Source organism: Nannobrachium achirus, assembly GCF_963921795.1.
Source record: "Nannobrachium achirus genome assembly, chromosome: 4".
Lineage (NCBI taxonomy): Eukaryota > Metazoa > Chordata > Actinopteri > Myctophiformes > Myctophidae > Nannobrachium > Nannobrachium achirus.
The window spans coordinates 58942593-58969427 of record NC_137813.1 but is presented as its reverse complement, the minus strand read 5'-3'; the positions used below and the strand labels follow the sequence as shown (position 1 = coordinate 58969427).

The 26835-nt window shown below is 43.5% G+C and overlaps 1 protein-coding gene across 1 annotated transcript in view; it reads left to right on the top strand.

Moving 5' to 3' along the window:
• The window catches only part of LOC308283037 (cytosolic endo-beta-N-acetylglucosaminidase-like), a 48211-nt gene extending 43311 nt beyond the window's left edge, over positions 1 to 4900 (top strand). Inside the window, exon 21 of the mRNA XM_080723422.1 lies at positions 4306 to 4900. Within this exon, the coding sequence (XP_080579548.1) occupies positions 4306 to 4716 (411 nt within the window). The 3' untranslated portion in view covers positions 4717 to 4900. The remainder of the gene's footprint in view (positions 1 to 4305) is intronic.
• The last annotated feature ends 21935 nt before the right edge of the window (positions 4901 to 26835 follow it).

Below are 26835 nucleotides of genomic sequence, written 5' to 3'. Positions count from 1 at the left end.
GCATAACACATTAATCTCCCACTATAAATAACTGTAACAAAACAACACACAGGAACCAATGTGCCCAAGGGATATACAGTCACAGTCACAATTTGTTTTATATACAAAATGTGCTTTTGATAAAGGTTTTTGTCTTCAGAAGCTTATTGAAAAATATCAAAAGGTTGTTTTGATGCTATATGATGTTTGAGTTTAGTCTAGACCAGGGACATGCTGGGCCCCTGATTCAGCCCGGGAAAATGAGTTGTAGAGGCCCTCATTGTGCGCTATAGAGAGAGATCTCTCTCTATAGCGCTGCTGCTGCTACTCAAAGATTTGCCATTCAGAAGTGACAAGCCAGTGGGCCAATTACATGAGTTATATTTCGTCGGGTGGAAACCTTGTATGTCCAAAACCATTTTAAAAATGATTTAAACTAGCGAAAACAGCAGTGCGAGGCGTTGTGTGCTTGTAGATCTGCTGTTTTCACTACTTTTGTGCGACAGCCTTGTATGATGAAGCAGGGCTTTGCTTTGCGAAAAAATGTGAAACTTGGAGATACAAGGTTTCTGCCCGACAGAGACGATTTACTTTGTTGGCCGCCCAGCCCCCAAAATGGAACGAAGGCCGACATTTTATTTTTTTCCTAATGGCCGGCCTGGACTGGCCGGGAATGAACCGGCCATTCGGGAGTTGTCCCGCTTTTCCCAATGGCCAGCACGTCCCTGGTCTAGACAACTTCTGTGTCCATGCTAAGTGAATAGCATTTATGAATGCTAGAATAATGTAAAGAGGAGATCCATACGAATGGATGGAGGCTAATCACTCCGATGGCTCATCCCTGCCATTCAGGTGGCATAGAACTATGCATTTGGGTCATTCCAACTATGTGGTACCAATTCAATTTCAGCCTCTTCGAAACTATATGCAATTTTACAGGACTTTATGTTCAGCCGTCTGAAAAAACAAACACATACTGCGGCTTTGAATAAACTTCAGGTTATAAAGACAATATAAAGAACACATGCATGTTAAAAATTAAAACATATTCAATTTCCTGTTATGCACAGCAGAGGATCTAATCATCCACAGTCCAGTCCACACTATTATTTGAACCAGTAGTGTGATTGTAATGCGTTCTCAATTCTATCCACAAGATGGCACTGTTTATCAGTTTTCCACAGGGAGCTCAACAGCCAAGGTAGTGTGGGGATTTAAGGGGAGCAAATGCTAATTTCGTGCAAATTTGTCTTAAAGTGCAAAGAATTGCACAGATGTAGCCCAGAGCTTGCTCTAATGATTTAGCTAGGGTGCCCGAGCCAACGACCTTCGGGGCCGCCACAGCGGCCAAATCAAGTTGGCCTCCCATTGACTTTCTATACAGGAGGAAAATACCCAGAAAACCTTTTTTTTTCTGGGTATTTAAGTAGGATCTGAGGGGTATAACTTGGGGTTTGTCATGATGCTGAATCCATTGCAGGCATTTGTTTTGCACAAAAAACATTCCTTGGGCTAGAAATGGCCTCAGAAAACGATGCATGTATGGGTGAGCATTCATGTTAGTCGGAGGCCTTAGGGTTTTTTTTCTCTCGTGCTAATCAGTCTAAAAGTGCAAAATTTTGCACAGATGTAGCTCAGGGCATGCTCTAATGATTTAGGTAGGGCGCCCGAGTCGGCGACCTTCGGGGGCACCACAGCTCCAGAAAACACCCACAAAACTCTGAAAAGTGATGACTCATCGCTTTTCATCACTAAACCATCGTTCTCTGGGGCCATTTGTAGCCCAAGGAATGTTTTTTGTGCAAAACAAATGCTTGCAATGGATTCAACATGATGACAGACCACTAGTTAGACCCCTCACATCCTACTTAACTCACTGAACGCCATAAACGTCTTATACGTCTTTGGACCTCGGTGCCATAAACGTCTTTTACGTCTTTTTAATTAATCAAAAGTTTTATCATTTTTTCATAATTGTAATTTCAAAAAAATCGCTCTAGAAGTTGGCCATATGCCTCCGTGACCTGAGCGATACGGCCGATTTGACTGTAGCACCAGTGTAACACAGTCCGGCGGAAAATCGGTATAGCCGAAGATTGGTTCCGGCCGTTTAAATGTTATCTAAAACGTTCGTTTATACACTTTCCCGTGCATCCCTGACGAACTATAAGTACTCAAAAAACGCAGAGCATTCTCAGGATTCCAGCGGTGCCATCCATTCTTCTCTACCTATCCTTGATCGCGATCGCCAGGGTTCCGAAGTGTGTAGCATGCTAGCTAAAAGGCCTGGCCAAAATGTAAACAACAGGCCCAAACCAAAAAAAAGATGGACGTCTTCTTCCTTCTTCTGTTAGTTGATCAGATAGTAGGAGACCACCCTCTGGTGGTTTTCAAATGGTATTGCACTCCAGATTGCACACAGGGCCCATCACAGCACACACATATGATGATGATCAAGACATCTTACACATGTTCTATTGAAGCCCAAATCTAATGATAGGATATATATATAAATATACATGTTTTCCTTTGTAAGAGGGGTAGTGTGGCTTTCGATAGAAGCATAGATTTATATATGTAATTTAAGTACAAAATATGATTTTGGCCCCCATAAAAAGGCAAAATTAAGCAAAATGGCTGGCACCAGTTTTGTAGATTTTGAATAAAGGGTGGCATTCACTAATACCCAGAAAAAAGTTTTTTTTCTGGGTATTTTCCTCCTGTATAGAAAGTCAATGGGAGGCCAACTTGATTTGGCCGCTGTGGCGGCCCCGAAGGTCGTCGGCTCGGGCGCCCTAGCTAAATCATTAGAGCAAGCCCTAGGCTACATCTGTGCAAAATGTGTTGCACTTAAGGACAAATTTGCACGAAATTTGCATTTGCTCCCCTTAAATCCCCACACTAAGGGCAAATGATCAATTCCCAGTTGCTTAGGGCAACAAGTTACTGAACCTCATCGACATGACACAAATAACAGAATTGTCCATATCATGGTTGACAAGGTTTTTCTTTTGGATCAACTGAAAATTAAATGTAGCCTATTATCCTCTGTTGTATTGTTTGCTATGCAATTACTTTGTCTATTGAAAACAATGTTTAATACCTTTTCACAAGTAATTTGGTATTTAATATAGAACAACATACCCCTCACTCAGGTGACCCAGCCAGGGCGATCAAGTCCCAACTCACCTCCCAGTAGCGATCAGTCCCATTTATAGAATATACACAGCTAATAATACCAGGAAAGACAGTTTATACTACAGGTTATGTATTATACATTATGGTGGTTCACAGAGGATGATTCTCTATGCAGGACGACTGCACTTTCCACCTGAATACCAATATGCATATGGGGGGCAGGTGATATACATTCCCCGACCTTTGTCTTGAAATACAGTGTGACAATGGATGGGCCATTTGTATGTAGTCAATTAAACTACTCAGGGGTAGAGAACCCGTCATTAGAACACGGGGGGTTCCTGAAGGGTTCCCAGTTCGATCCCGGGCTCCCCCAGAGTTAAGTGTCGAAGAGTCCTTGAGCAAGACTTTGAACCCGTAGTTGCTCCCGGTGAGCAGGTTGGTGCCTTGCATGGTTTCCCCTAGCCTGGGGCCAGCCTAGATACTAATGCATCTAGCTAACTAACTGCAGTATCTATCCCCTCCTTGTTTTAACATGGCTGGGATGTCTAGCTCAGCTAGGCTAGGTTTCCCCTGCCATCGGTGTGTGAATGGGTGAATGCAATGCACAATCTACGTAAAGCGCCTTGGATAAAGGCGCAATATAAATGCACCATTTACCATTTACTGTAGCACATGCTGGAAGGGTGCAGGAAACTGCAGTGGCGTCAGTTCAGCAAAAGCTAGGGTATGGCAAAGATGGGAGTCCTCATGGAAAATAGGCATTACATTTTGGATAACACGGTTATATTGTGAAAATAGCAGATCTACATGCTCACAACGCCTCGCAGATGTCTGAAAAAAAAAAAAGACGAAGACTTTTGTCAGTTTTTTACACAGGTTTCTATGGTTTCTTGGGCTGGAATGGTTTTTCAAGTGCAGCTAAACTTAGCATGTTAGTAAACGTGCCACAATTAACAATAATGCATTGCACCTGTGCAGCTGACCTGCGGAACCTGGTAATATACCATTTTGTCAAGCTGGGGAGAATACAAGTGTGGAGAATATAATATAATACCTTGTTAAAGTGACCATGTTAAATGTTGCATTTGTAGTTATTTTACTGTAATTTAATAACATTTAACACATAAACCTCCTTCATTCCCTATTCAGGGCTTTGATCTACTGTCTCTTTGCCCTCCCCGTCAGGTCCTGGACGAGGCCAGCCTGTCGGCTCCCCTCCAGTCGGTCCAGGGCGTGTGCATCTACGACGTGGTGTGGCTGCGGAGCGTCGGCAGCAGCAGCGACGCCAGCAGCCTGGTCCTCAACGCCACGCTGCGCTGGAGCTACCCGGCGCGGCTGGCGCGTCACTTCAGGGTGTACTGGCGACGCCTGCGGGGGCCGGACCCCCGGGTGCCCCCGGGGCGGCCCGAGCTGGTGGGCCGCTCCTACTCCACCCTGTTCCGGGTGACGGAGCTGCCGCTGGCCGAGCCCCCGGGCCTGGTGGAGCTGCTGGTGGAGCCGGTGACGCGGGAGGGCTTCCTGGTCCCAGAGAGCCACTGGGGCAGACGCAGCCTCAGCTACACCCAGGAGCAGAGGGTGGAGACGTCGTCATCATGAGGGACTCGGGTCTCAGTTTGTCTGCTTGGGGAAAATCTTCATGAGACAGAAATACATTAACAATAATGTGTTTCTGATTCACTATGCAATATGTATTCATATTTTCCGGTGTATTTGTATTTGAGGTTCTCTGTATTCATGGGTTGCATTTGGAGTCCTACGCAGTCCATGTTGAGGACCAGCACAGGTGTTTCAGTTGTCTGATTGGTTAATGTTCTAATCTACACCAATCAGCACACTTGTGTTGGTCCTCAACACGGCCGCTGTAGGACTACAAATGCAACCTATGAATATTCTTAATTAGTATCCCATTTTACATAACTTTGTAATCATTTAAAAAAGGTGCTATTTGGGGGCCCCTGTTGGTTCAACCAGTTTGTGGTCACCGCTTACTGTACATGAAATTATTTTGGGGGGTCCCCAGATGATTAACTTAATGTGCAACATTGTTTTCTCACTCAACAGTAAACAAACCAACATAAAATGTAAGTGCATAGAGGGCAGAAATTGTGAAAATAGCGTTGCGAGGCGTTGTGAACCATGTTTCACAAAATGTAAGTGTCAGGGTACGGGGTCCCCACCAATCAAACTGTTATCTCTGCCAGGAGATGAAGGGTGAAGGGCCTCTTTAGCCTGGTCTATAATCCATCCATGTGGGCCTGGGCCCGACAGGGAGCCATTCAGTTGAAGGACACCTTCCTCCCTTTCTAGAAGAGTGTTGCAATCTTACCAACGGAATCAGGGTTTGTACCAGCCTGAGGAAGCGCTGTATGAGTTGTCTCAGAGAGAAAGAAAAGAAGCCCAGTCTGCAGACTCTGGCTGTTCAATGGCACCACATAGCATGGCTTTAAAGTCCTGCAGTGTTCTCTGTTGCTCACATGTTACAACAATGGACTGAAAGACTGCTCACAACCAACAGCCAGACTTGTACAGTACAACTTGTAACCAGAACAGAATGTGAGGTTCCATAATGGAATCATATTTGAACTGGGAAGAACCCCAGACTTTGTTCCACTGATATAGTGAAAACAGGCAAATAAGCTCAGGCTTTGTGAGCTTGTATTTTCACAATATTTGCCTAATATTATTTGATAATTTGGCATTAAAAAGTCAAATCAAATTGGATCTTTAGAAATGTGCAGATACCCTGTATAGTATACACCTATACTGTATGTTTGTTTACCGTCGAGTGAGAAAACAATATTGCACATTAAGCTAATCATCGGGGGACCCCTGCCATAAAGAAGACATTGATGAAGGCTTACTATATTGCTCCATATTGACTTAATTTAATTAAAACAGTCATCATTTCCTGACAAAATTCCCTGTCAACTTCTTTTACAATGAGCACGAATATGCATTTTATCTCAAACAAAAAAGGCCAGCAGCATTTACAAAAAAGAAATTACTTTATTGTTCAAACAGCAACGATTTAAAAAGATGCGATTAAACGTGACAATTTGGTTGATCGGAGTGCTGATAACGTGTCCATTTGTGATTGTCAAGGCATTCCAGCTGCCATCCGGGGGACGTGAGATACTCAGACCCGCTGGGTCACCATCCTCAGCATCTGTAAAGCCATGGGTCCCTGGTCTGACGGTATCTGTCAAAAGCAAATCAGCAAAAAACGTTAACCAAATCTGGATGATCGGTGCAGTAAACACATCTAGTGTGCCATTTTTTCAACATGAACAAAATGTGAAGGTTTCTTTTTTCTATATTAACTCTATCCGTGCCAGAAGCAAAAATGGCTCCAAGGTCCATGTGCCAAGATTTTGTATGTTTTTCTTTACTGTTGAATGAGGCCCCCCTCATTCAAAAATAATTTTGTCAATCGGACATGGTTCCAGAGCTAGAGCTGAATGAATACAAAAGAAAAGTGTCCACCAGCTAGAATGAGCATTTTCTCAAGCAGCCACACGAGGGAGCCAACACACAGAGAAAAGCATCTCTCTGATCTCAGGTCATTTTGACATCTTTTCAAAATCTTTTTGATCTAAATGGCACACAGGGCCCTTTGAAAAATGATGTTCAAGTTAATCTGTTAGGGGAAGTACAGGGGTAATAGGAGGTTGTGCCAATTCTTGGCTTGTTGGCATGTTGCCCTGAGGAGTCTTACTAGCCCATTTAGGCCTAGAATTATTGACTGCTTTAACCAGTGAAAAATAGCAGATATACAAGCTCACAGCGCGGCACCGAGTGCCGCGCTGCGAGCTTGTAGATCTGCTATTTTTGAAAAAAGTCGTGAAAATGTGTGCAAATCTTTGAATATAATGTATTTTCAAAGCGAACGTTTGTAACTCAAATTTTGCTTCTGGGTGGTCCCTGGAACTAGATATTTTGAAATGGGGGTCCGTGGCCAAATAAATATCATTTTGGGGGTCCTTCACGTGAAAAGGTTTGAGCACCACTGACATAGTAGTCTCTCAAGAACAGACTGACTGAGCTCCAGTTAAGTGAAAAGGACCTTTTCTTTGACGATGGCTGGCCAGATTGCTGACATAGAAACATAGGTTTTTTTCAAAAATCTTTTTCAAAAGACACTTATAGAATCGGGTCAAAATTCAAATTTTCACGATTTTTCAAAAATAGCAGATCTACAAGCTCGCAGCGCGCTGTGAGCTTGTAGATCTGCTATTTGTCGGGCGCCCGCTGGCCTGTTGGTCAAGGCGCATACCACATACTAGGCTATGATGCCTGCTGGCGTCGCCGGTTCGATTCCCGATCCGGACGACCTTTGCCACATGTCATTCCCCATCTCTCTCCCCATTTCCTGTCAGTCTACTGTCCTATCAATAAAGGCATAAAAAAGCCCAAAAAAAAAAAAATCTGCTATTTGTTTATATTTAAAGCATAAAATATTGCGTCATAATGTGTTCAGGGCCTAAATGGGCTAGTACAGAATCTATGGTTTACCATGTGTCCTGCTTTGAGGATCCAGTAGAAGGAGAAGTTGTGGTAGGTCTTGCAGAAGGCTCCGGTCAGGCCCGGGGAGGCGGGGTCATCCAGAGCCGTCCATCTCAGCTTGCTAAAGGCTGGTAGCCCCGCCCACTTCAGCCGCTTGACCCACAGCTCCTGACCTGAGAGGATAGAGGGAGCGTCACAGTGCATTCAACGCATACTCTGGTGTTTCTCAAACATTCAAATTTCAAGGTCTCCCCTTTAACTCTGACAGTGTACAAATGGAACCAAATGAACCCGTTATGAACCCTAATGGGTTCATTTGGTTCCATTTGTACACCGTCAGAGTTAAAGACTTGCATGGGTCAATTTAGACCCCCCTTAAAAAGGAACCCACAGAGTCCCTGGAATCCATTTTGAGAACCACTGTTCTACTCTATTGCATCCTGATTAAAACAGGGGTTTTCAAACTTTTTTTTTTGACTCGGGGCAACCCCTTTTTTTAGAATCTTAATTGGAGAAATATCCGTTTCCATTCAAAACTGACTGAAAATAACTTTAGACTTGACGTTTAACCACTTGAACCCCAGCATCACTATTCTGGGTGGGAAGGTTCACCAAAGAATAGTAGGTCTACAAGCTCACAAAGCATCGTGAGCTTGTAGATCTGCCATTTTTGATGAAGAGTGTTGACCGCAGATGGAAAAATAACTCATCAAGTACAGTGCAAATCAGGTCTGTTTTACTAAGCATAGTGAAGTGATACTGATGAATTCCAAATGTCATCAGATTATTCTGAGGCACCCTTGGACTGTGGCATCCCTGGATTAAGAGTGATAGTCATGGTCATGTCAATGCCTTTGGTCCAATTATATAATGTCATAAGTGGGATGTGGCATAAGTTTGAAGTACTTTTAAGTACACAGAAGCATACTTGGTAATAGGGATGGTACGTTACGCGATATCACCGTTTATCGTGATCAAAAACACTCACGATAATCGTATCGTGGCGATTACATTTATCTTCCTCCGTCATGCACTGGGATCAATTCACCTTTTATTAGCCGAGCTGTATATCCGGTACCACTTGAACCCTCTATAATTGGTAAAAGGTACTTATAATATATGTACTTGATACATCTTTTTTTCACTCTCTCAAATGTCTTTGCCAAAAAATAGCCGATTTACATCGCGTCGCGACACGTTGTGAGCTTGTAGATCTGCTATTTTTGAAAAATCGTGAAAATTAGAATTTCTTGACCCAAGTGTCTTTTGTATCATTCTAAGATTTTTTGAAAAACCCTATGTTTCTATGTCAGCAATCTGGCCAGCCATCGTCAAAGAAAAGGTCCTTTTCACTTAACTGGAGCTCAGTTAGTCTGTTCTTGAGAGACTACTATGTCAGTGGTGCTCAAACCATTTCATGTGAAGGACCCCCAAAATGATATTTATTTGGCCACGGACCCCCATTTCAAAATATCTAGTTCCAGGGACCACCCAGAAGCAAAATTTGAGTTACAAACGTTCGCTTTGAAAATACATAATACACTCAGAATATACACAGACACAGCCTATAGATACTGTGTATAGGTCATTACATTTTTCTCAAAAGGATTTTTGTTTTTACATTGTGAAATGATTTAAAAAAATGATTTAAAAAATGTTGGCAAAAAGAGAGGGAAAAAAATTGCTGACATTGACGTGACTCCTTTCTAAATAATAGGACTTGTTATTGCATTGGGTTCCGCCCTCTGTTCAACTCAGTGAGTTGAGAATGGAAACACTGCCCTCATGTGGATTCTTTCATATCACACTGTAACACTGTTAGTGAACAAAGACTCGGTGGGAACGATTCCTGTCACAATATAGAGCCGTTTAACACTGTTACTGAACAAACACTCTATAGCAATGATTACTGTGACAACGTGGAGCAGTATGAGTGATTCCTTTCTACCACGAGGCAGCAGCAGCAGTGCAACATGCATGGTGCTTCTCCAACACAGACTGGTGCACTGCACTTCCTGGTGTGTCAGGTGAGTGACTGGGGGAGAATTCCTTGGCTACAGCGCCGTCTATGGATGGGGACCTACTGATAGGTTCTAGAGGCATGCAGTCTACCGCACTTCCAGGGGGTTGGGGGGGGGGCAGCGGCCTTCGGCCGCTGCCTGGGCTCGCAAGTCCGGCTTGGTGCCGTCCCCCCACCTCGGCGCCTGACTCTGGCTGGAGCTTTACAAGAAAACAAAACAAAAAAAAAAGCCAGCTGCTGAGCTGACCTGCGCAGCGTGCGTGCGTTCGTTCAGTGCAATGTGAATGCATGTGACTTAGGAAGATAGATAGATAGATACGTAATAAACATGATTTGGTACAAGCTCAACTAAAAGGAGATCCTAGTAATGTTTTTGGCTTATTTCCACAGGGAAGTCATTCACGAATGAACTAATTATTGATATAGGACTGTCATAGGTAGCCTATACAGTGTCATTGACAGTACAGTTCACTGGTACAAGCTCAACTAAAAGGTGATCCTAGAAAAGACTAAGTCAGGGGGAAAAAAGGGGGAAACAATTTAAAAACTAAAACAATAAAAACAGCCGATCTACAAGGCTGCATGTGGGCTTGTGGATCAGCTGTTTTGGGTAAATGTGGGTTATTTATCTAATGCAGTATTGATCCCTTTATCGAGTGATTGATTGAAGACTTTATGACAGTCCTTGCCCTCCACCCATCGATTCTCACATGGCCCTCCTCTTCTAGCGCCACCATGAGGCCGAAACTCTTTCTGGACACTGCTCCTACAAATCTTGGCCTAAAATCACACAAATCGGTACACACTTGCTCTACACTCATGTCATCAACATGGATCTGTCCCATTTAGCGCCACCTTCAGGCCGATTTTTTAAAACCCATTTTTGGACACTACTCCTACAGATTTTGCCCTAAAATCACGCAAATCGCTACGCAGTCAGTATATATTAGGGAGTCTTACTGGTTTAATTATTTATTTATCTATTTATTTATTTACTTCCCGACTATGTTTCCGAGACTGATTATTTATTTATTTATTTCCCGACTGTTTCCGAGACTGATTATTTATGTAATTAATTATTTATTTATTTCCGCCCCTGGACTCCGCCCCCCCCCCCCCCCCCCCCCCCCCCCCCCCAGGCGTCTGCCTATCGATTGGCTGGGCTTTAAAGAGCCATAACTCCGCTTTGCAGCGTGCTACCGTCTCCAAACTCGCTGTCTGGCTTCTCGTGTTACTGGTATTAAATAACACATACAAGCTCACGGAAGCTCCATCCAACTTCTGCGCAATGCATTATGGGATGTTGGAAAGTTGTGGATACTAGCAACAGAGTATTTATTTAAATAAATAAATAAATAATGAATGAACGAACACATGAATAAATAAATAAATAAATAAATAAAAAAAGAAAGTGTGTGTGTGTGCATGCATGCATGCATGCATGTGTGCGTAATTACTGCCTCCTCGTTAAGAACCCCACACATTTAGGCAAATTCTTTCTTTCTTTCTTTCTTTCTCTTTCTTTCTTTCTTTCTTTCTTTCTTTCTTTCTTTCTTTCTTTCTTTCCTTCCTTCCTTCCTTCCTTCCTTCCTTCCTTCCTTCCTTCCTGTAAATGAGGCCGCATGACAAGCGTTCTCGTCACCGCGCTGACGTGCTAATTACACGCAAATACAAGGGGTGGAGTCGAACTTAACGAGTGGGCGTGGTTTCAACTACAAGCTCACAACGCGTCGCATCAAGACGCGTTGTGAGCTTGTAGATCTGCTATTAACGAGTGGGCGTGGTTTCAACAAGAGGGAGGAGTCTGACTTAACGAGTGGGCCTAACGTAATGAGTTTTGTGGGCGTCGCACACATTAATTATGTAAATTAAGCCGACTTATGCAAATGGGGGGGGCAGGGCATGGTTTGGAAATGCGTGTGGGCGTGTGGGCGTGGTGCGTGCGTGCGTGCGTGCCTCAATTAATTAATTAATTCATGCATTAATTAATTAATTAATTAATTAATTAATTAATTGCCTCCTTGTTAAGAACCCCGTAAATTTAGGCAAATTCTTTCTTTCTTTCTTTCTTTCTTTCTTTCTTTCTTTCTTTCTTTCTTTCTTTCCTTCCTTCCTTCCTTCCTTCCTTCCTTCCTTCCTTCCTTCAATAAATAAATAAATAATTATGTTAATGAGGTTGGGGGCGTGGTCTGCGTTAATTATGTTAATGAGGGGTGTGGTCTGCGTTAATTATGTTAAGGCTAGGGCTCCACCAAAATGATGGCGTCGTGCCGGCGTCGGACGGCGTCAAAAAATGAACCGGGGCGAATTTGAGCGTCCGACGCGGACGTTGACGTCGGCAGTGGAGCACCCTTCATTGACTAAAACGGGAGCGTTCCCAGCGTTGACGTTGACGCGACGCTCGACGCGCCCGGTGGAGCCGGGGGGTTATGAGCAAAAAAAAGGAAAAGTAGTGGTCTGCGTTAATTATGTTAATGAGACTGCACAACATGCATTTGACGCGCGCGTCTTGTTGCTAATTACACACGAATGCAGGGGGCGGAGCTAATTAGCCTAATTATTCAAAGTGGGGGGCGTGGTCGGCATTAATTATGCAAATGAGGTTGGGGCGTGGTCTGCATTAATTATGTTAATGAGACTGCACAACATGCATTTGACGCGCGCGTCTTGTTGCTAATTACACACGAATGCAGGGGGCGGAGCTAATTAGCCTAATTATTCAAAGTGGGGGGCGTGGTCGGCATTAATTATGCAAATGAGGTTGGGGCGTGGTCTGCATTAATTATGTAAATGAGACTGCACAACATGCATTTGACGCGCGCGTCTTGTTGCTAATTACACGCGAATGCAGGGGGCGGAGCTAATTAGCCTAATTATTCAAAGTGGGGGGCGTGGTCGGCATTAATTATGCAAATGAGGTTGGGGCATGGTCTGCATTAATTATGTAAATGAGACTGCACAACATGCATTTGACGCGCGCGTCTTGTTGCTAATTACACGCGAATGCAGGGGGCGGAGCTAATTAGCCTAATTATTCAAAGTGGGGGGCGTGGTCGGCATTAATTATGCAAATGAGGTTGGGGCGTGGTCTGCATTAATTATGTAAATGAGACTGCACAACATGCATTTGACGCGCGCGTCTTGTTGCTAATTACACGCGAATGCAGGGGGCGGAGCTAATTAGCGTAATTATTTAAATTGGGGGGCGTGGTCTGCATTAATTATGCAAATGAGGTTGGGGCGTGGTCTGCATTAATTAATGAGACGCACGCGTCTCTTATTACATATTATTATTATTATGTAAATGAGGCTGCATTAATTATGTAAATGAGGCTGTTAAGTGGCGTTTCCCAGCGCGTAAAAAATGCAGACGGCCGTATGTAAATGAAGGGGAGGAGCTTAGTCGAAGTATGCAAATTGGGGGCGGGCATGGTTTGGAAATGCGTTTGGGTGTGGTTCGCATACATTATGCTCGCATACATTATGCTAATGAGGGTGTTAAGGTAGGTTTCCCAGCGCGTGAAAAATGCAGACGGCCGTATGTAAATGAAGGGGAGGAGCTTAGTCGAAGTATGCAAATTGGGGGCAGGCATGGTTTGGAAATGCGTTTGGGTGTGGTTCGCATACATTATGCTCGCATACATTATGCTAATGAGGGTGTTAAGGTAGGTTCCCCAGCGCGTAAAAAATGCAGACGACCGTATGTAAATGAAGGGGAGGAGCTTAGTCGACGTATGAAAATTGGGGGCGTTGCATGGTTTGGAAATGTGTGGGTGTGGTTTTCATAAATTATGATAATGAGGCTGTTAAGTGGCGTTTCCCAGCGCGTAAAAAATGCAGACGACCGTATGTAAATGAAGGGGAGGAGCTTAGTCGACGTATGCAAATTGGGGGCGGGGCATGGTTTGGAAATGCGTGTGGGCGTGGTTTGCATACATTATGCTCGCATACATTATGCTAATGAGGGCGTTAAGGTGGGTTTTCCAGCGCGTAAAAAATGCAGACGACCGTATGTAAATGAAGGGGAGGAGCTTAGTCGACGTATGCAAATTGGGGGCGGGGCATGGTTTGGAAATGCGTGTGGGCGTGGTTTGCATACATTATGCTCGCATACATTATGCTAATGAGGGCGTTAAGGTGGGTTTTCCAGCGCGTAAAAAATGCAGACGACCGTATGTAAATGAAGGGGAGGAGCTTAGTCGACGTATGAAAATTGGGGGCGGTGCATGGTTTGGAAATGTGTGTGGGTGTGGTTCGCATAAATTATGCTAATGAGGCTGTTAAGTGGCGTTTCCCAGCGCGTAAAAAATGCAGACGACCGTATGTAAATGAAGGGGAGGAGCTTAGTCGACATATGCAAATTGGGGGCGGGGCATGGTTTGGAAATGCGTGTGGGCGTGGTTTGCATACATTATGCTCGCATACATTATGTTAATGAGGGCGTTAAGGTGGGTTTTCCAGCGCGTAAAAAATGCAGACGACCGTATGTAAATGAAGGGGAGGAGCTTAGTCGACGTATGAAAATTGGGGGCGGTGCATGGTTTGGAAATGTGTGTGGGTGTGGTTCGCATACATTATGCTAATGAGGCTGTTAAGTGGCGTTTCCCAGCGCGTAAAAAATGCAGACGACCGTATGTAAATGAAGGGGAGGAGCTTAGTCGACATATGCAAATTGGGGGCGGGGCATGGTTTGGAAATGCGTGTGGGCGTGGTTTGCATACATTATGCTCGCATACATTATGCTAATGAGGGCGTTAAGGTGGGTTTTCCAGCGCGTAAAAAATGCAGACGACCGTATGTAAATGAAGGGGAGGAGCTTAGTCGACATATGCAAATTGGGGGCGGGGCATGGTTTGGAAATGCGTGTGGGCGTGGTTTGCATACATTATGCTCGCATACATTATGCTAATGAGGGCGTTAAGGTGGGTTTTCCAGCGCGTAAAAAATGCAGACGACCGTATGTAAATGAAGGGGAGGAGCTTAGTCGACGTATGAAAATTGGGGGCGGTGCATGGTTTGGAAATGTGTGTGGGTGTGGTTCGCATAAATTATGCTAATGAGGCTGTTAAGTGGCGTTTCCCAGCGCGTAAAAAATGCAGACGACCGTATGTAAATGAAGGGGAGGAGCTTAGTCGACATATGCAAATTGGGGGCGGGGCATGGTTTGGAAATGCGTGTGGGCGTGGTTTGCATACATTATGCTCGCATACATTATGCTAATGAGGGCGTTAAGGTGGGTTTTCCAGCGCGTAAAAAATGCAGACGACCGTATGTAAATGAAGGGGAGGAGCTTAGTCGACGTATGAAAATTGGGGGCGGTGCATGGTTTGGAAATGTGTGTGGGTGTGGTTCGCATAAATTATGCTAATGAGGCTGTTAAGTGGCGTTTCCCAGCGCGTAAAAAATGCAGACGACCGTATGTAAATGAAGGGGAGGAGCTTAGTCGACATATGCAAATTGGGGGCGGGGCATGGTTTGGAAATGCGTGTGGGCGTGGTTTGCATACATTATGCTCGCATACATTATGCTAATGAGGGCGTTAAGGTGGGTTTTCCAGCGCGTAAAAAATGCAGACGACCGTATGTAAATGAAGGGGAGGAGCTTAGTCGACATATGCAAATTGGGGGCGGGGCATGGTTTGGAAATGCGTGTGGGCGTGGTTTGCATACATTATGCTCGCATACATTATGCTAATGAGGGCGTTAAGGTGGGTTTTCCAGCGCGTAAAAAATGCAGACGACCATATGTAAATGAAGGGGAGGAGCTTAGTCGACGTATGAAAATTGGGGGCGGTGCATGGTTTGGAAATGTGTGTGGGTGTGGTTCGCATAAATTATGCTAATGAGTCTGTTAAGTGGCGTTTCCCAGCGCGTAAAAAATGCAGACGACCGTATGTAAATGAAGGGGAGGAGCTTAGTCGACATATGCAAATTGGGGGCGGGGCATGGTTTGGAAATGCGTGTGGGCGTGGTTTGCATACATTATGCTCGCATACATTATGCTAATGAGGGCGTTAAGGTGGGTTTTCCAGCGCGTAAAAAATGCAGACGACCGTATGTAAATGAAGGGGAGGAGCTTAGTCGACGTATGAAAATTGGGGGCGGTGCATGGTTTGGAAATGTGTGTGGGTGTGGTTCGCATAAATTATGCTAATGAGGCTGTTAAGTGGCGTTTCCCAGCGCGTAAAAAATGCAGACGACCGTATGTAAATGAAGGGGAGGAGCTTAGTCGACATATGCAAATTGGGGGCGGGGCATGGTTTGGAAATGCGTGTGGGCGTGGTTTGCATAGATTATGCTTGCATACATTATGCTAATGAGGGCGTTAAGGTGGGTTTTCCAGCGCGTAAAAAATGCAGACGACCGTATGTAAATGAAGGGGAGGAGCTTAGTCGACGTATGAAAATTGGGGGCGGTGCATGGTTTGGAAATGTGTGTGGGTGTGGTTCGCATAAATTATGCTAATGAGGCTGTTAAGTGGCGTTTCCCAGCGCGTAAAAAATGCAGACGACCGTATGTAAATGAAGGGGAGGAGCTTAGTCGACATATGCAAATTGGGGGCGGGGCATGGTTTGGAAATGCGTGTGGGCGTGGTTTGCATACATTATGCTCGCATACATTATGCTAATGAGGGCGTTAAGGTAGGTTTCCCAGGGCTTAAAAAATACAGACGACCGTAGTGAGCATTCGTTCCACGAACGCATTCATTCAATGAATGAATGAATAAATAAATAAAGTGCAAACGAACGAACGAACGAACGCACGTGCACGCACGCACACTTTATTATTTATTCATTCATTCACGCACGCACGCACGCACGCACACTTTATTTTTTAATTAATTCATGAATACAGCCTGCGATATGCGTGAAATCTTGCAAGCACATTCCCACTAGGTCAAGGAACAGATGCCTCCCTTCTCACATTGGCCTGTTATAGCGCCACCAGCGGGTCAACTTTTGCATAACACATTTTTGGAACAAAATGCCTCAAATCATGCATGCAGCTAATTTCAGTAACGTCAAAGAGAGCACTGCCTGCGATCTTGACATTTTGTACTTTTATAGACATTGTTTTCTGGCTTGAAGCGAGCCCACAATTGTTTCGAAGGAACAATATTTTCTAGTTGTATAACTTTTTTCTCATTTTCCCCAAAAATGAAATATCCCTTTAAAACCGGGAAAGGGTCTGTGTCATTTCAGATTTCTCTAGCTATTCAAAAATAGCAGATATACAAGTTCATAGCGCAGCATGAATGAACTTGTAAATCTGCTATTTTTGACTCTTTCCCCTTAGGCTCAACCTTCTTCCTGGAGAAGTCTCTGGATTGAATTCCCACAGATCATTGAAGTCCTGGTTCCAGGTACGGCCACCAAATATGTGCACCAAAATCTTAAATTCCAGAACCAATCTCTTAACTAGAAAAATATTGTTCCTTCGAAACAATTGTGGGCTCGCTTCAAGCCAGAAAACAATGGCTATAAAAGCACAAAATGTCAAGATCGCAGGCAGTGCTCTCTTTGACGTTACTGACGTCAAAGATTGGTCCATTTTGTTCCAAAAATGTGTTAGGCAAAAGTTGACCCGCTGGTGGCGCTATAACAGGCCAATGTGAGAAGGTTGGTATCTGTTCCTTGACCTATTGGGAATGTGCTTGCAAGATTTCACGCACATCCCAGGCTGTGTTCATGATTTGAGGTGTTTTTGGCTTTGGACACTTTATCGCTGCTTGCAGCTATATTTATTATTATTATTTTATATTTTTTTTGTGTGCACTTCATAGGCATGTTAGATAAAGGTCCTTAGATTGCGTGTAGAATGTTTCATGCAAATTGCAAAAAAAATCCTAGAATAAAAACGGGTTTAAGCGTTTTACAAACTGCTCAAAATTATATAGCGCCCCCCTTTGGCCATTTGGGGTAAGATTGGTTTCAGTGATATTTGAACTAACCCTCTACACTATTTTGTCATGAAAATGTGACTTTGCTTGTATGTTTTAGAGGCAGAAGAATAATTTGCATAAAAATGCAATATTGTTTGAATTATTTAAAAAAGCATGTTTCAATGTTAAAGAAATCCGATCCGACAGATCTTTAGATATCGGTCCAAAGTTCACGTAAAAAAAGTTTTGTGCACGTGACGCGAAAATTCCAGAATAAAAGCGGGTTTACGCGTTTTACAAACTGCTCAAAGTGGCGGAAAATCGAAGGGCGGAGCTTACTTAACAACGACACAGATGTCTTCCGCTTGAGTCAAAGCACACGTGTAACAAGTTGCATGTCTTCAAACGAAACGAGTCATGACTTATGCCCGTTTGAAGTTTGAATTTTCAGACGCTTCGTATAGCGCCCCCCTTTGGCCGATTGGAATAAAATTGGTTTCAGTGATACTTTGACTAACCCTCCACATCTTTGCCAAATGCCATGAACGTGTAACTTTGCATGTATGATTTAGAGGCAGAAGAATAATTTGCATAAAACCGCAATATTGATAGAATTATTAAAAAATTATATTTCACTTTAAAAGAAATCCGCCGAGATTACTTTGACCGTATTGGTCCAAAGTTCATGTGAAAAAAGTTTCGTGCGCGTATCGAAAAAAACCCAGGAGGAGATAGATTTTTACTGTTTTTCATATAATTCCGAATTGTGGGAGACCTAAAGGTCAGAGGTCAAAAGTTAGAGGGTAAAAGTTGTTCGGCATGAGGAGACGCATAAGTGTATACAGGTTTCATGGCTGTATGTATAACACAGCATGAGCTATACCTGTTCAAAGTTCGCACTTTCGAAGGCTTCCTACAGCGCCACCATTTGGCCGATTGTTATAAAAAATAATAGCACACTTCGCCACTGTAAACTGAACACATTGATGTTTTTATTTTCATTTTCTCACTAAGTATGTAGGAGTAGAAAGGAACCGAAGTTTTTTGATACTTGCACTGACTGCCTGCCTAGTAAATAATGACAATATCTAAAGTGTGCTCGCCTTATAGGCGAGCCCACAATGACAATATCTAAAGTGTGCTCGCCTTATAGGCGAGCCCACAATTAGATGGTTTTGCATGTTACTGGACATAATACATTATAGCAGCTGTGTCTCTTACAATACACATCAAGTATTCACTTGATCACTCTCTAGCGCCCACACACACAGTTAATAATTGATTCATGTCCACATAAGAGATACAACACAAAGAAAACTATTTACAAGGTGCTGTAAAAATGTAGTCAGAAAATCTTGAGCAAACACACACACACACACACACACACACACACACACACACACACACACACACACACACACACACACACACACACACACACACACACACACAATAAAACAAATACACAAAAAAAGAAATATTTACAACTTTAAACTTTTATTTCTTTTAAAATAAGATATCAAAGGCAACACATCTGCTATTATTAATAATACCAGTACAAAACAAAAAAAAGAAAAGAAAAATGTATGGGGGCAAAAAGAATATACAAAGAACAGAGCATGACAACGACGACAGCTTTGGAAGTTATATAATAATAATGCTGCTTGAGACAAAGACATAGAACGGATGCTCAGTGGAACATGACGTCATCCATGTGCTCCTTAAGGTCCAGCAGCAGCTCTGTGTCGTCAGTACATTATTTCCACACTCACTTTATCCCCCCTTTCAGGTATTGTAATGTAGGGATGGAACAATAAGCGATATTATCGTTTATCGTGATAAAAGAAACTCTCACGATAATCGTATTGTTGAGATTTAATTTATTGTGAAATTATCCTCCGTCATGCACTGGGATCACTGGGATCGTTGCGACGCGTTGTGAGCTTGTAGATTGGCTATTTTCAGCACGCAACCAAGTGTAAAATCAGCCATTACAATATCATCAAGGCCTGCCAAAATACATTTTCGTCGCCTAAAATCTTACGATATTTAGTCGACTAAAATTAGACTAAAACTCAAACCTTTCAGGTGACTAAATTATGACTAAAACTAAATGACATTTTATTCAAAAGACTATGACTAAAAGTAAATTAAAAGTTGCTGTCAAAAACAACACTGCAAGGGAGAAATGCCCATGAGCATTTGAATGCCCAGCAGACTTGCGCACTAGAAGCACCTTAACATTCCCTGTACCTTCACTGACTTGGTTTCACTCAACACCTAGATTTTCCGAAGGCACCACCATATCCATGTACTTCCTAGAAAATGCTAATTTAAATCATCTGCATGTCTGTGGCGCCTTTATCCAAAGCGCTTTACGTGCAAAAACTACAAAACTATGCAAGGCACCAACCTCCTCATCCGTTCAAGGACAATTTGACACAGGAGGAACCGTGGATGGAACCAGATGGCTCTACCCACTGAGCTACTGCCACCCCCACCCTCTACTTCCTCCTTTTGGTGGTTCAAATGTGAATTATTATGCTCCACACTTCTCAACCATTATGGTCGGAGGCAACAGCATCTAAAGGAGACGTACACACACTCAGAGGCGAGGACATTCAGACTGTACGGGTGTTCTCCACAGATTGTCAGACTAAAAAAAGATGGAGAATAAGCTGTTTAGTTCATTCCACACTGCGGTAATAAGTTAGTTAGTCTTGCGTAGCCAGACAACTATTCCACAATCTCTGAATGCAGCTCCTGAATGGCGTGTAATGGAAGCTGGCATTTCCGTTCATATAAATACGTGAAAATATATTTTAAAATGTCACTTCTGGTAAGCGGCAAGCTAAATATGCTTAGATGATTTTTATTTATATTAGGATAAAAGTGTGCAATGTTAGAAACAAAGCGGAAGTGGGGAGGAGGCTTCACTTCCGGATACTCATTATAACAGTGGTTCTCAAAGTGGATTCCAGGGACCCTGTGGGTTCCTTTAGGAGGGTCTAAATTGACCAATACAAGTCTGTAACTCTGACAGTGTACAAATGGAACCAAATGAACCCTACCGGGTTCATTTGGTTCCATTTGTACACTGTCAGAGTTAAGGGGACACTTTAAAGTTTGAGAAACATTGCATTATAAGACCTCCGTCGCCCCAGACTGTATGACGGGAGCATTTTGCAAATCGCGGGAGTCAACAGTCTGGCCAAGTGAGACTAGTAACAAGTGCACTGTGTTTGTGTCCCATCCTGTCTGCAGGTTCTGGGCTCTGCTGTCTGACTTCTTGTACGTCCACCGGCCCTCCTCGCCCCTCCCCTTCATCTCCTCTTTCTGCCAGGGCTTCGGCAAGGCCCTCTACTGGAGGGGACAGGTACTGCAAGGGAGGGAGGTAGATATAAAAAGCTAGATACCTCATCCGCCGCTGCAGTTCATTGGAGCGACGTGTAACAACTAGGGGGTCCTCAGAGTTACCACAGGGGGTCCTCCAAATCTTTGTGTGATAGAAGCTTTTTTCCCCTCCTTTCCTCTATTAACCACTAGAACCCTAGTGTCCATTATTCGGGGAACTTTAGCCAAAAATAGCAGATCTACAAGCTCACTGCGAGGCGTTGTGAGCTTGTAGATCGGCTATTTTCGGCAAAGAGGTTTTGTGTAGAGGGGAAAAAGAGACTATGTACAGAGTGAAAGATCAGGTTTATCAAGTATTGACGGTTCAAGTGGTTAAATATCTGGAAACACAAATTTACACGAACCCAAAACACACTGACGCTTTTGCTGTCAAACGACGAAACCTCAGTATGGTATCTATGGGTTGTGGGGGTCCCTGCTTCATCTCTCTCTCGACTAAGGGGTCCTCCTCGGCCTGAAAACGTGGAAGACCCCTGCTCTAACGATTATAGTTGTTGCTCGTGTGTGTCTTGCAGCGGGAGGTAGGGCAGAGCTGGTTCAACCTCAGTGCCCAGGAGCTGCAGCCGCTCTACTACAACCACCCTCTGGAGGGAGGGGGCTGGCTGAGGAGCCGAGGCTGCCCCGAGGACCCCTGGAACGGGGGCTGCTCTCTGCTGCTGGAGGGGGTCCTGCCTGCAGGCCTCCACAAAACATGTGCCAGGTGTGTGTGTGTGTGTGTGTGTGTGTGTGTTATTGTAAAATTATCCACACAAACCCTATCGTCCCGAATCTGGGCATGCCTAGGGCTGCCTAGGATGTTATGACATTTTACATGACTCAAATAATAGCGATTAGAGTACGTTTACCGGTATGTTTATTCAGCCTTCAGCATGATCGCAGGTTTAAAAAGACAGGTGCCATTAAAACACTGAATTATTTTGCTGGTGTGATTACAATACAATACAAAACCGTTGCTGCTAAAAACCTGAAACAAACAAATTGTTTAGTGTTCATTGCTTGGTCCAGGGAAAGTACTACATCAGGGGTCTTCAAGAGGGGGTCCGGGACACCTAGGGGGTCCTCAGAGTTACTACAGGGGGTCCTCCAAATCTTCCAATAATTTTTATATTAACAACTTGAACCCTAGTGTTCATATTCTGAGACCTGTAGCCAAAAATAGCCGATCTACAAGCTCACAACGCCTCGCAGTGCAAGGCGTTGTAGATCGGCTATTTTCGGCAAAGAGCTTTGGTGTAGAGGGGAAAAAGAGCGGACTAAGTACAGAGTGAAAGGTCAAATTTATTAGGTTATGATGGCTCAAGTGGTTAAATATCTGAAAACACAAAATACACTGATGATTGTGCTGTCAAACGATGAAACTATATGGAATATATGAACTGGTTGTGGGGGGTCCCTGCTTCATCTCTCTCTCAACTAAGGGGTCCTTGGCCTGAAAACGTTGAAGACCCCTGACCCCTGTACTACGTCATTCCAACATTTATTCAGACCTTTTCATTCTTGTTTCATAATTGAGTACCTGAGATGAAAAAAAGTCCATATTTAAATTGATATCTTTTTGATTTACCAGACCGTAAACCACAAACTAGAAGATTCTTTTTACTTAACTCATATATATTAGTAATTATAAGACATAATACTTATGGAAAGTGGAGAAAAAAAAGAAAAATGGTATATCTCCAAAAGTTTGTGGAACAACAGTATAAGTCCGTACAAGCGATATTCAGCAGACAAAGGGAGCAGATAACATTAAAACAGACAATTGAACAAAATAAGGGGGGAGTGCATTAACAATTTAACAGATTAAAAATGACTAGTTTGTGGCTTACAGTCTGGTAAATCAAAAAATATCTATATTAAAAAGAAAATTAAAATATGGACTAATGCCTCATTCACATACAGAAAAGCCAAGCTAATGGTTTGCTTGGTAATTCAATGTATTCTCTATGCAAACCAGCTTTTAAAATGTCCAAGCTGGAAAAAAAGCTTGGAATTTTTTAAAGCTGGTTTGCATAGAGAATACATTGAATTACCAAGCAAACCATTAGCTTGGCTTCTCTCAGTGTGAATGCAGCATTAGACTGTTATTCGTCTCAGGTACTCAATTGTACGACAAAATCTCTCTCCCTCTCTCTGTTTCCGTCTCAGGCTGTTCTCTCTGAACGTGCCGCTGGCTTCCAGCTCCATGGTGTCTCTCATCTACAAGCTGTCCCCAGGCATCACGGTGTCTCTGGAGCTGAAGACCACAGACGCCAGCCTCTGCACGCACAAGGCAGTGCAGGACGTCTCCAGTACGTTTACACAACAGGGGGTCCGGGACCCCTATAGGGGGTCCTCAGGGTTACTACTGGAGGGGTCCTCCAAATCTTTATGTGATATAGAAACTTCTTTTCTCCTTTTTGAGCGGTGGTCACAACGCTCCTATACGTGGCCGTGTGTGTGGGTCTGTCTGTCTGTATGCGTGTCTGTATGTAGCCTACAGTACCTTTTGTGACCACACATGTTAAGGGAGGGGCGCTGTTGTTCAGGCCAGGCCAGACACCCACACACACACACACACACACACACACACACACACACACACACACACACACAATATATATATATTTGTTTTGCTGTTGCGCAGCCTCCACGACCACCGCTCAGTTCACACGGGTGTGATTTTTTTATATTAACCACTTGAACCAAAGTGTCCATATTCGGAGAACTTTAGCCAAAAATAGCAGATCTACAAGCTCACAACGCCTCGCGCTGTTGTCAGATGTCAGATGTTTGGTGTAGAGGGGGAAAAGAGCAGACTAAATACAGAGTGAAATGTCAAGTTATGTTTTGACGGTTCAAGTGGTTAAATACGTATCTGAAAGCACGAATTTACATGAATCCAAAATATTCAAACAATGAAACCATATGGAATCTATGAAAAGGTTGTGGGGGTCCCTGCTTCGTCTCTCGCTCTCAACTAAGGGGTCCATGGCCTTAAAACATTGAAGGCACCTGTCCTGGAGGATTAATGACCCAGTTCACGTATACGGTTTACAAAGCCTGATATTAAATACCATTGCAAGCTGTCAGGGACGAGATATACTGTAAATGCATTAGAGTCACTGCATTTAAGCACTTACCCCAGCATCCATATTATTTGAGGGTCCCAAAATAGCAGATATACAAGCCAACATGTGCCAAGGTGACCCATTGTGAGCTTGTAGATCTGCAAATTTTGGCTAAGAGATTCAGTGTAGAAGGAAAAAAGCAGTCCAAGAAGTACTGAGCCAACTCTGGTCAAGTGTAGAGGGTCAAGACAAGTGGCCAACATAAACCTTGACCATTTCCCCCAAAATGTCTTTACGTTTTGTCCATAATATCAGAACAGAATGTACCTGAAACAGTTTGTCTACGTTTAGCTGTAACTCGCTGTATCGTTTTTGTCATCATTCAGTGGGTTTACAAAAGTCGGGGAAATGAAGATTTACTATTCTGCCCCCTGGTTTACAACTTGAGTCGGCTTATGCGACTCAAGGTCGCCTGAGACGGCGCGCCTCTGTCATGGTCAGTAACTATAGTTTACTAGTCCTTACCCGTTCAAAGATATGAGCTCCGAAATGATGTGCAGTGTGTGGGTTATGGGATGTGCACTGTGCACACAGTTTATGAGGGATGGAAAGTAACTTTCTGGTGCTTGCATGATAATATGTAGGAGCATCAATGTAAGAAATACCCGTTTCGTTTAATGGCTACAGAGATACTGTGTACCGATCTACATGACAACATCTGAAAGAGGGCCAGCCAACAGCCAATTTTTTTATCATTGTCTTTATCGCGCCCAGTGGGAAAGGGCCTTTAGCATGGAGGTGAAACTCTCCACTGTTCGGTCTTTATGCGTCGAGCACCGAATGCATATGTGCTGGAATCCAGTTTGTGTTGCTGTGCAAATCACACGTACACTTTACTAATAGCTGTGTGTGTGTGTGTGTGTGCGTGCGTGCGTGCGTGCGTGCGTGCGTGCGTGCGTGTGTGTGTGCAGCCACCAGTAGGTCTCCCAGAGTTCTGGATACCAGCCACCACTTGGTTAAACAGCTCTCTGAAAGGTGTGGTCAGTGGAATCCAGACAGCTGGACTGTCAGGTGAGGCCCCCCTCTGTCCCCCCCCTCCATCCCTTTCTTACACCATTATGCTTGAACTGCACCTTCTGTACATAGAATATAACGTGAAGTTGAATATACTAACCTGTTGCTCTATAACGTGAAGTTGAATATACTAACCTGTTGCTCATAGAATACACTGTGAAGTTGTTTACACACAGTTAGGTTAAAGACAAAATGCTGTTGGTGTGTATAAAATACCAAACCTTTATGCACATGTATATTTGATGATGCTCTTGTTTTTTGCACACTTTCTTTTGCTTAAATCTTTCTTTGTCATTCTTATTACTTTTAATATTGTTATTATACATACTGCTGCATTGTCTGAAGGAAGCCAAACTAATTAAGTTTTACTCTTATGTACCTGTACGCAACATGTAACATTAAAGTCCACCTTGAACCTTGAACCCTGTCAACAATGGAACCACACATAAATACAATGGTTTAGTGATGAAAAGTAGTGATGAGTCATCACTTTTCACTGTTTAGTGGGGGCCATTTTAGTCCAAGGAATGTTTTTCGTGCAAAACACATACTTGCAATGGATTCAGAATCATGAAAAACCCCTAGTTTGACCCCTCATATGCTACTCACCTAAAGGGTTACTGTCACTTTAAGAATCATCTTAAAAAACAAGTTAATATTTTTATGATGTCATTGTGGGGATGCGCAATTATAAGCCAATCAAATTAATTGTCTGTATAGCCTGACTGTATGACTACTTACTGTACTGGTCAGCTGTTGTTGGGGGGCGAGGGGCATATTACACTGTGACATGAGCTTCAGACTGTTTCAGACCGTTTTCAGAGAAGCTCATGTCACTGTGTAATCTGCCCCTCAACCAGGCCCGGATTTATATGACATGAGGCCCCTGGGCAAGGGGAAATAAAGAGGCCCTCGTGCGCGCGCAAAAATTCCACCTCCGGTCCACCTGACCACACCGTGACCTCACCTCCGGAACGGCCCGTGCATAATGTGACTGTGTGCAGAGGCGTAATTTGACCAATATCTAGGGTGTTGCAAGGAATTAAGTGTGTCCACCCGCCCATAGGGCGGGTGCGATTTTTTTTGGATTTTACCCGTTTTTGGGTGCTTTTTATATCAATTTCGGGTGTTTATTCCCCACACAACAGTCTAACAAGGAGCTGCACATAGCTGTTACTATTTATTTAGCATGCAGCGAAACACACACACGCGGATACAGAATTGGAGTTTGCGTGCATGTGTGTAGCCTGGAAAGTACCGGATACATAGAGTGGGCGGGCTTTAGACTGCACTAAGCTTTCAGAGCAGCTACATGCAGTGCGGCCAGCAGAGCAGAAGCTCTCAATAATAAAACAAAATATACTGTAACTAAACACAAATAGCACTTTATTTGGATTGCAATACTTTAAAATGTCATCATTAAATTAACTCATTCAGGGTCTTTTCAAAATGGCTTCCAAGTTCCACACCACCTCCCTCTCCATAGACTTCCATGTAATTCATAGTGCACGGATCATGCCCATGCCTAGATCATGCACCACGTGTGTGCACACTGTTCACAGCTTTCAAACAAAAAAATCCGAATGGAAATCCGTTCAGGCATTCATGAGCTAGCAGCCATTATGTTTTCTTGAAATGTAAACAAACATGGCTGCCATGTTTGAAAGATGGGGTTGGTATGGGGGTTAAACATGGAATTTCGCGATTGCGATCATGCCTAGTAAATTTTTTGGGGTCCAAAAAAAGTTTTTATTTATTTATTTATTTTTTGAGGCC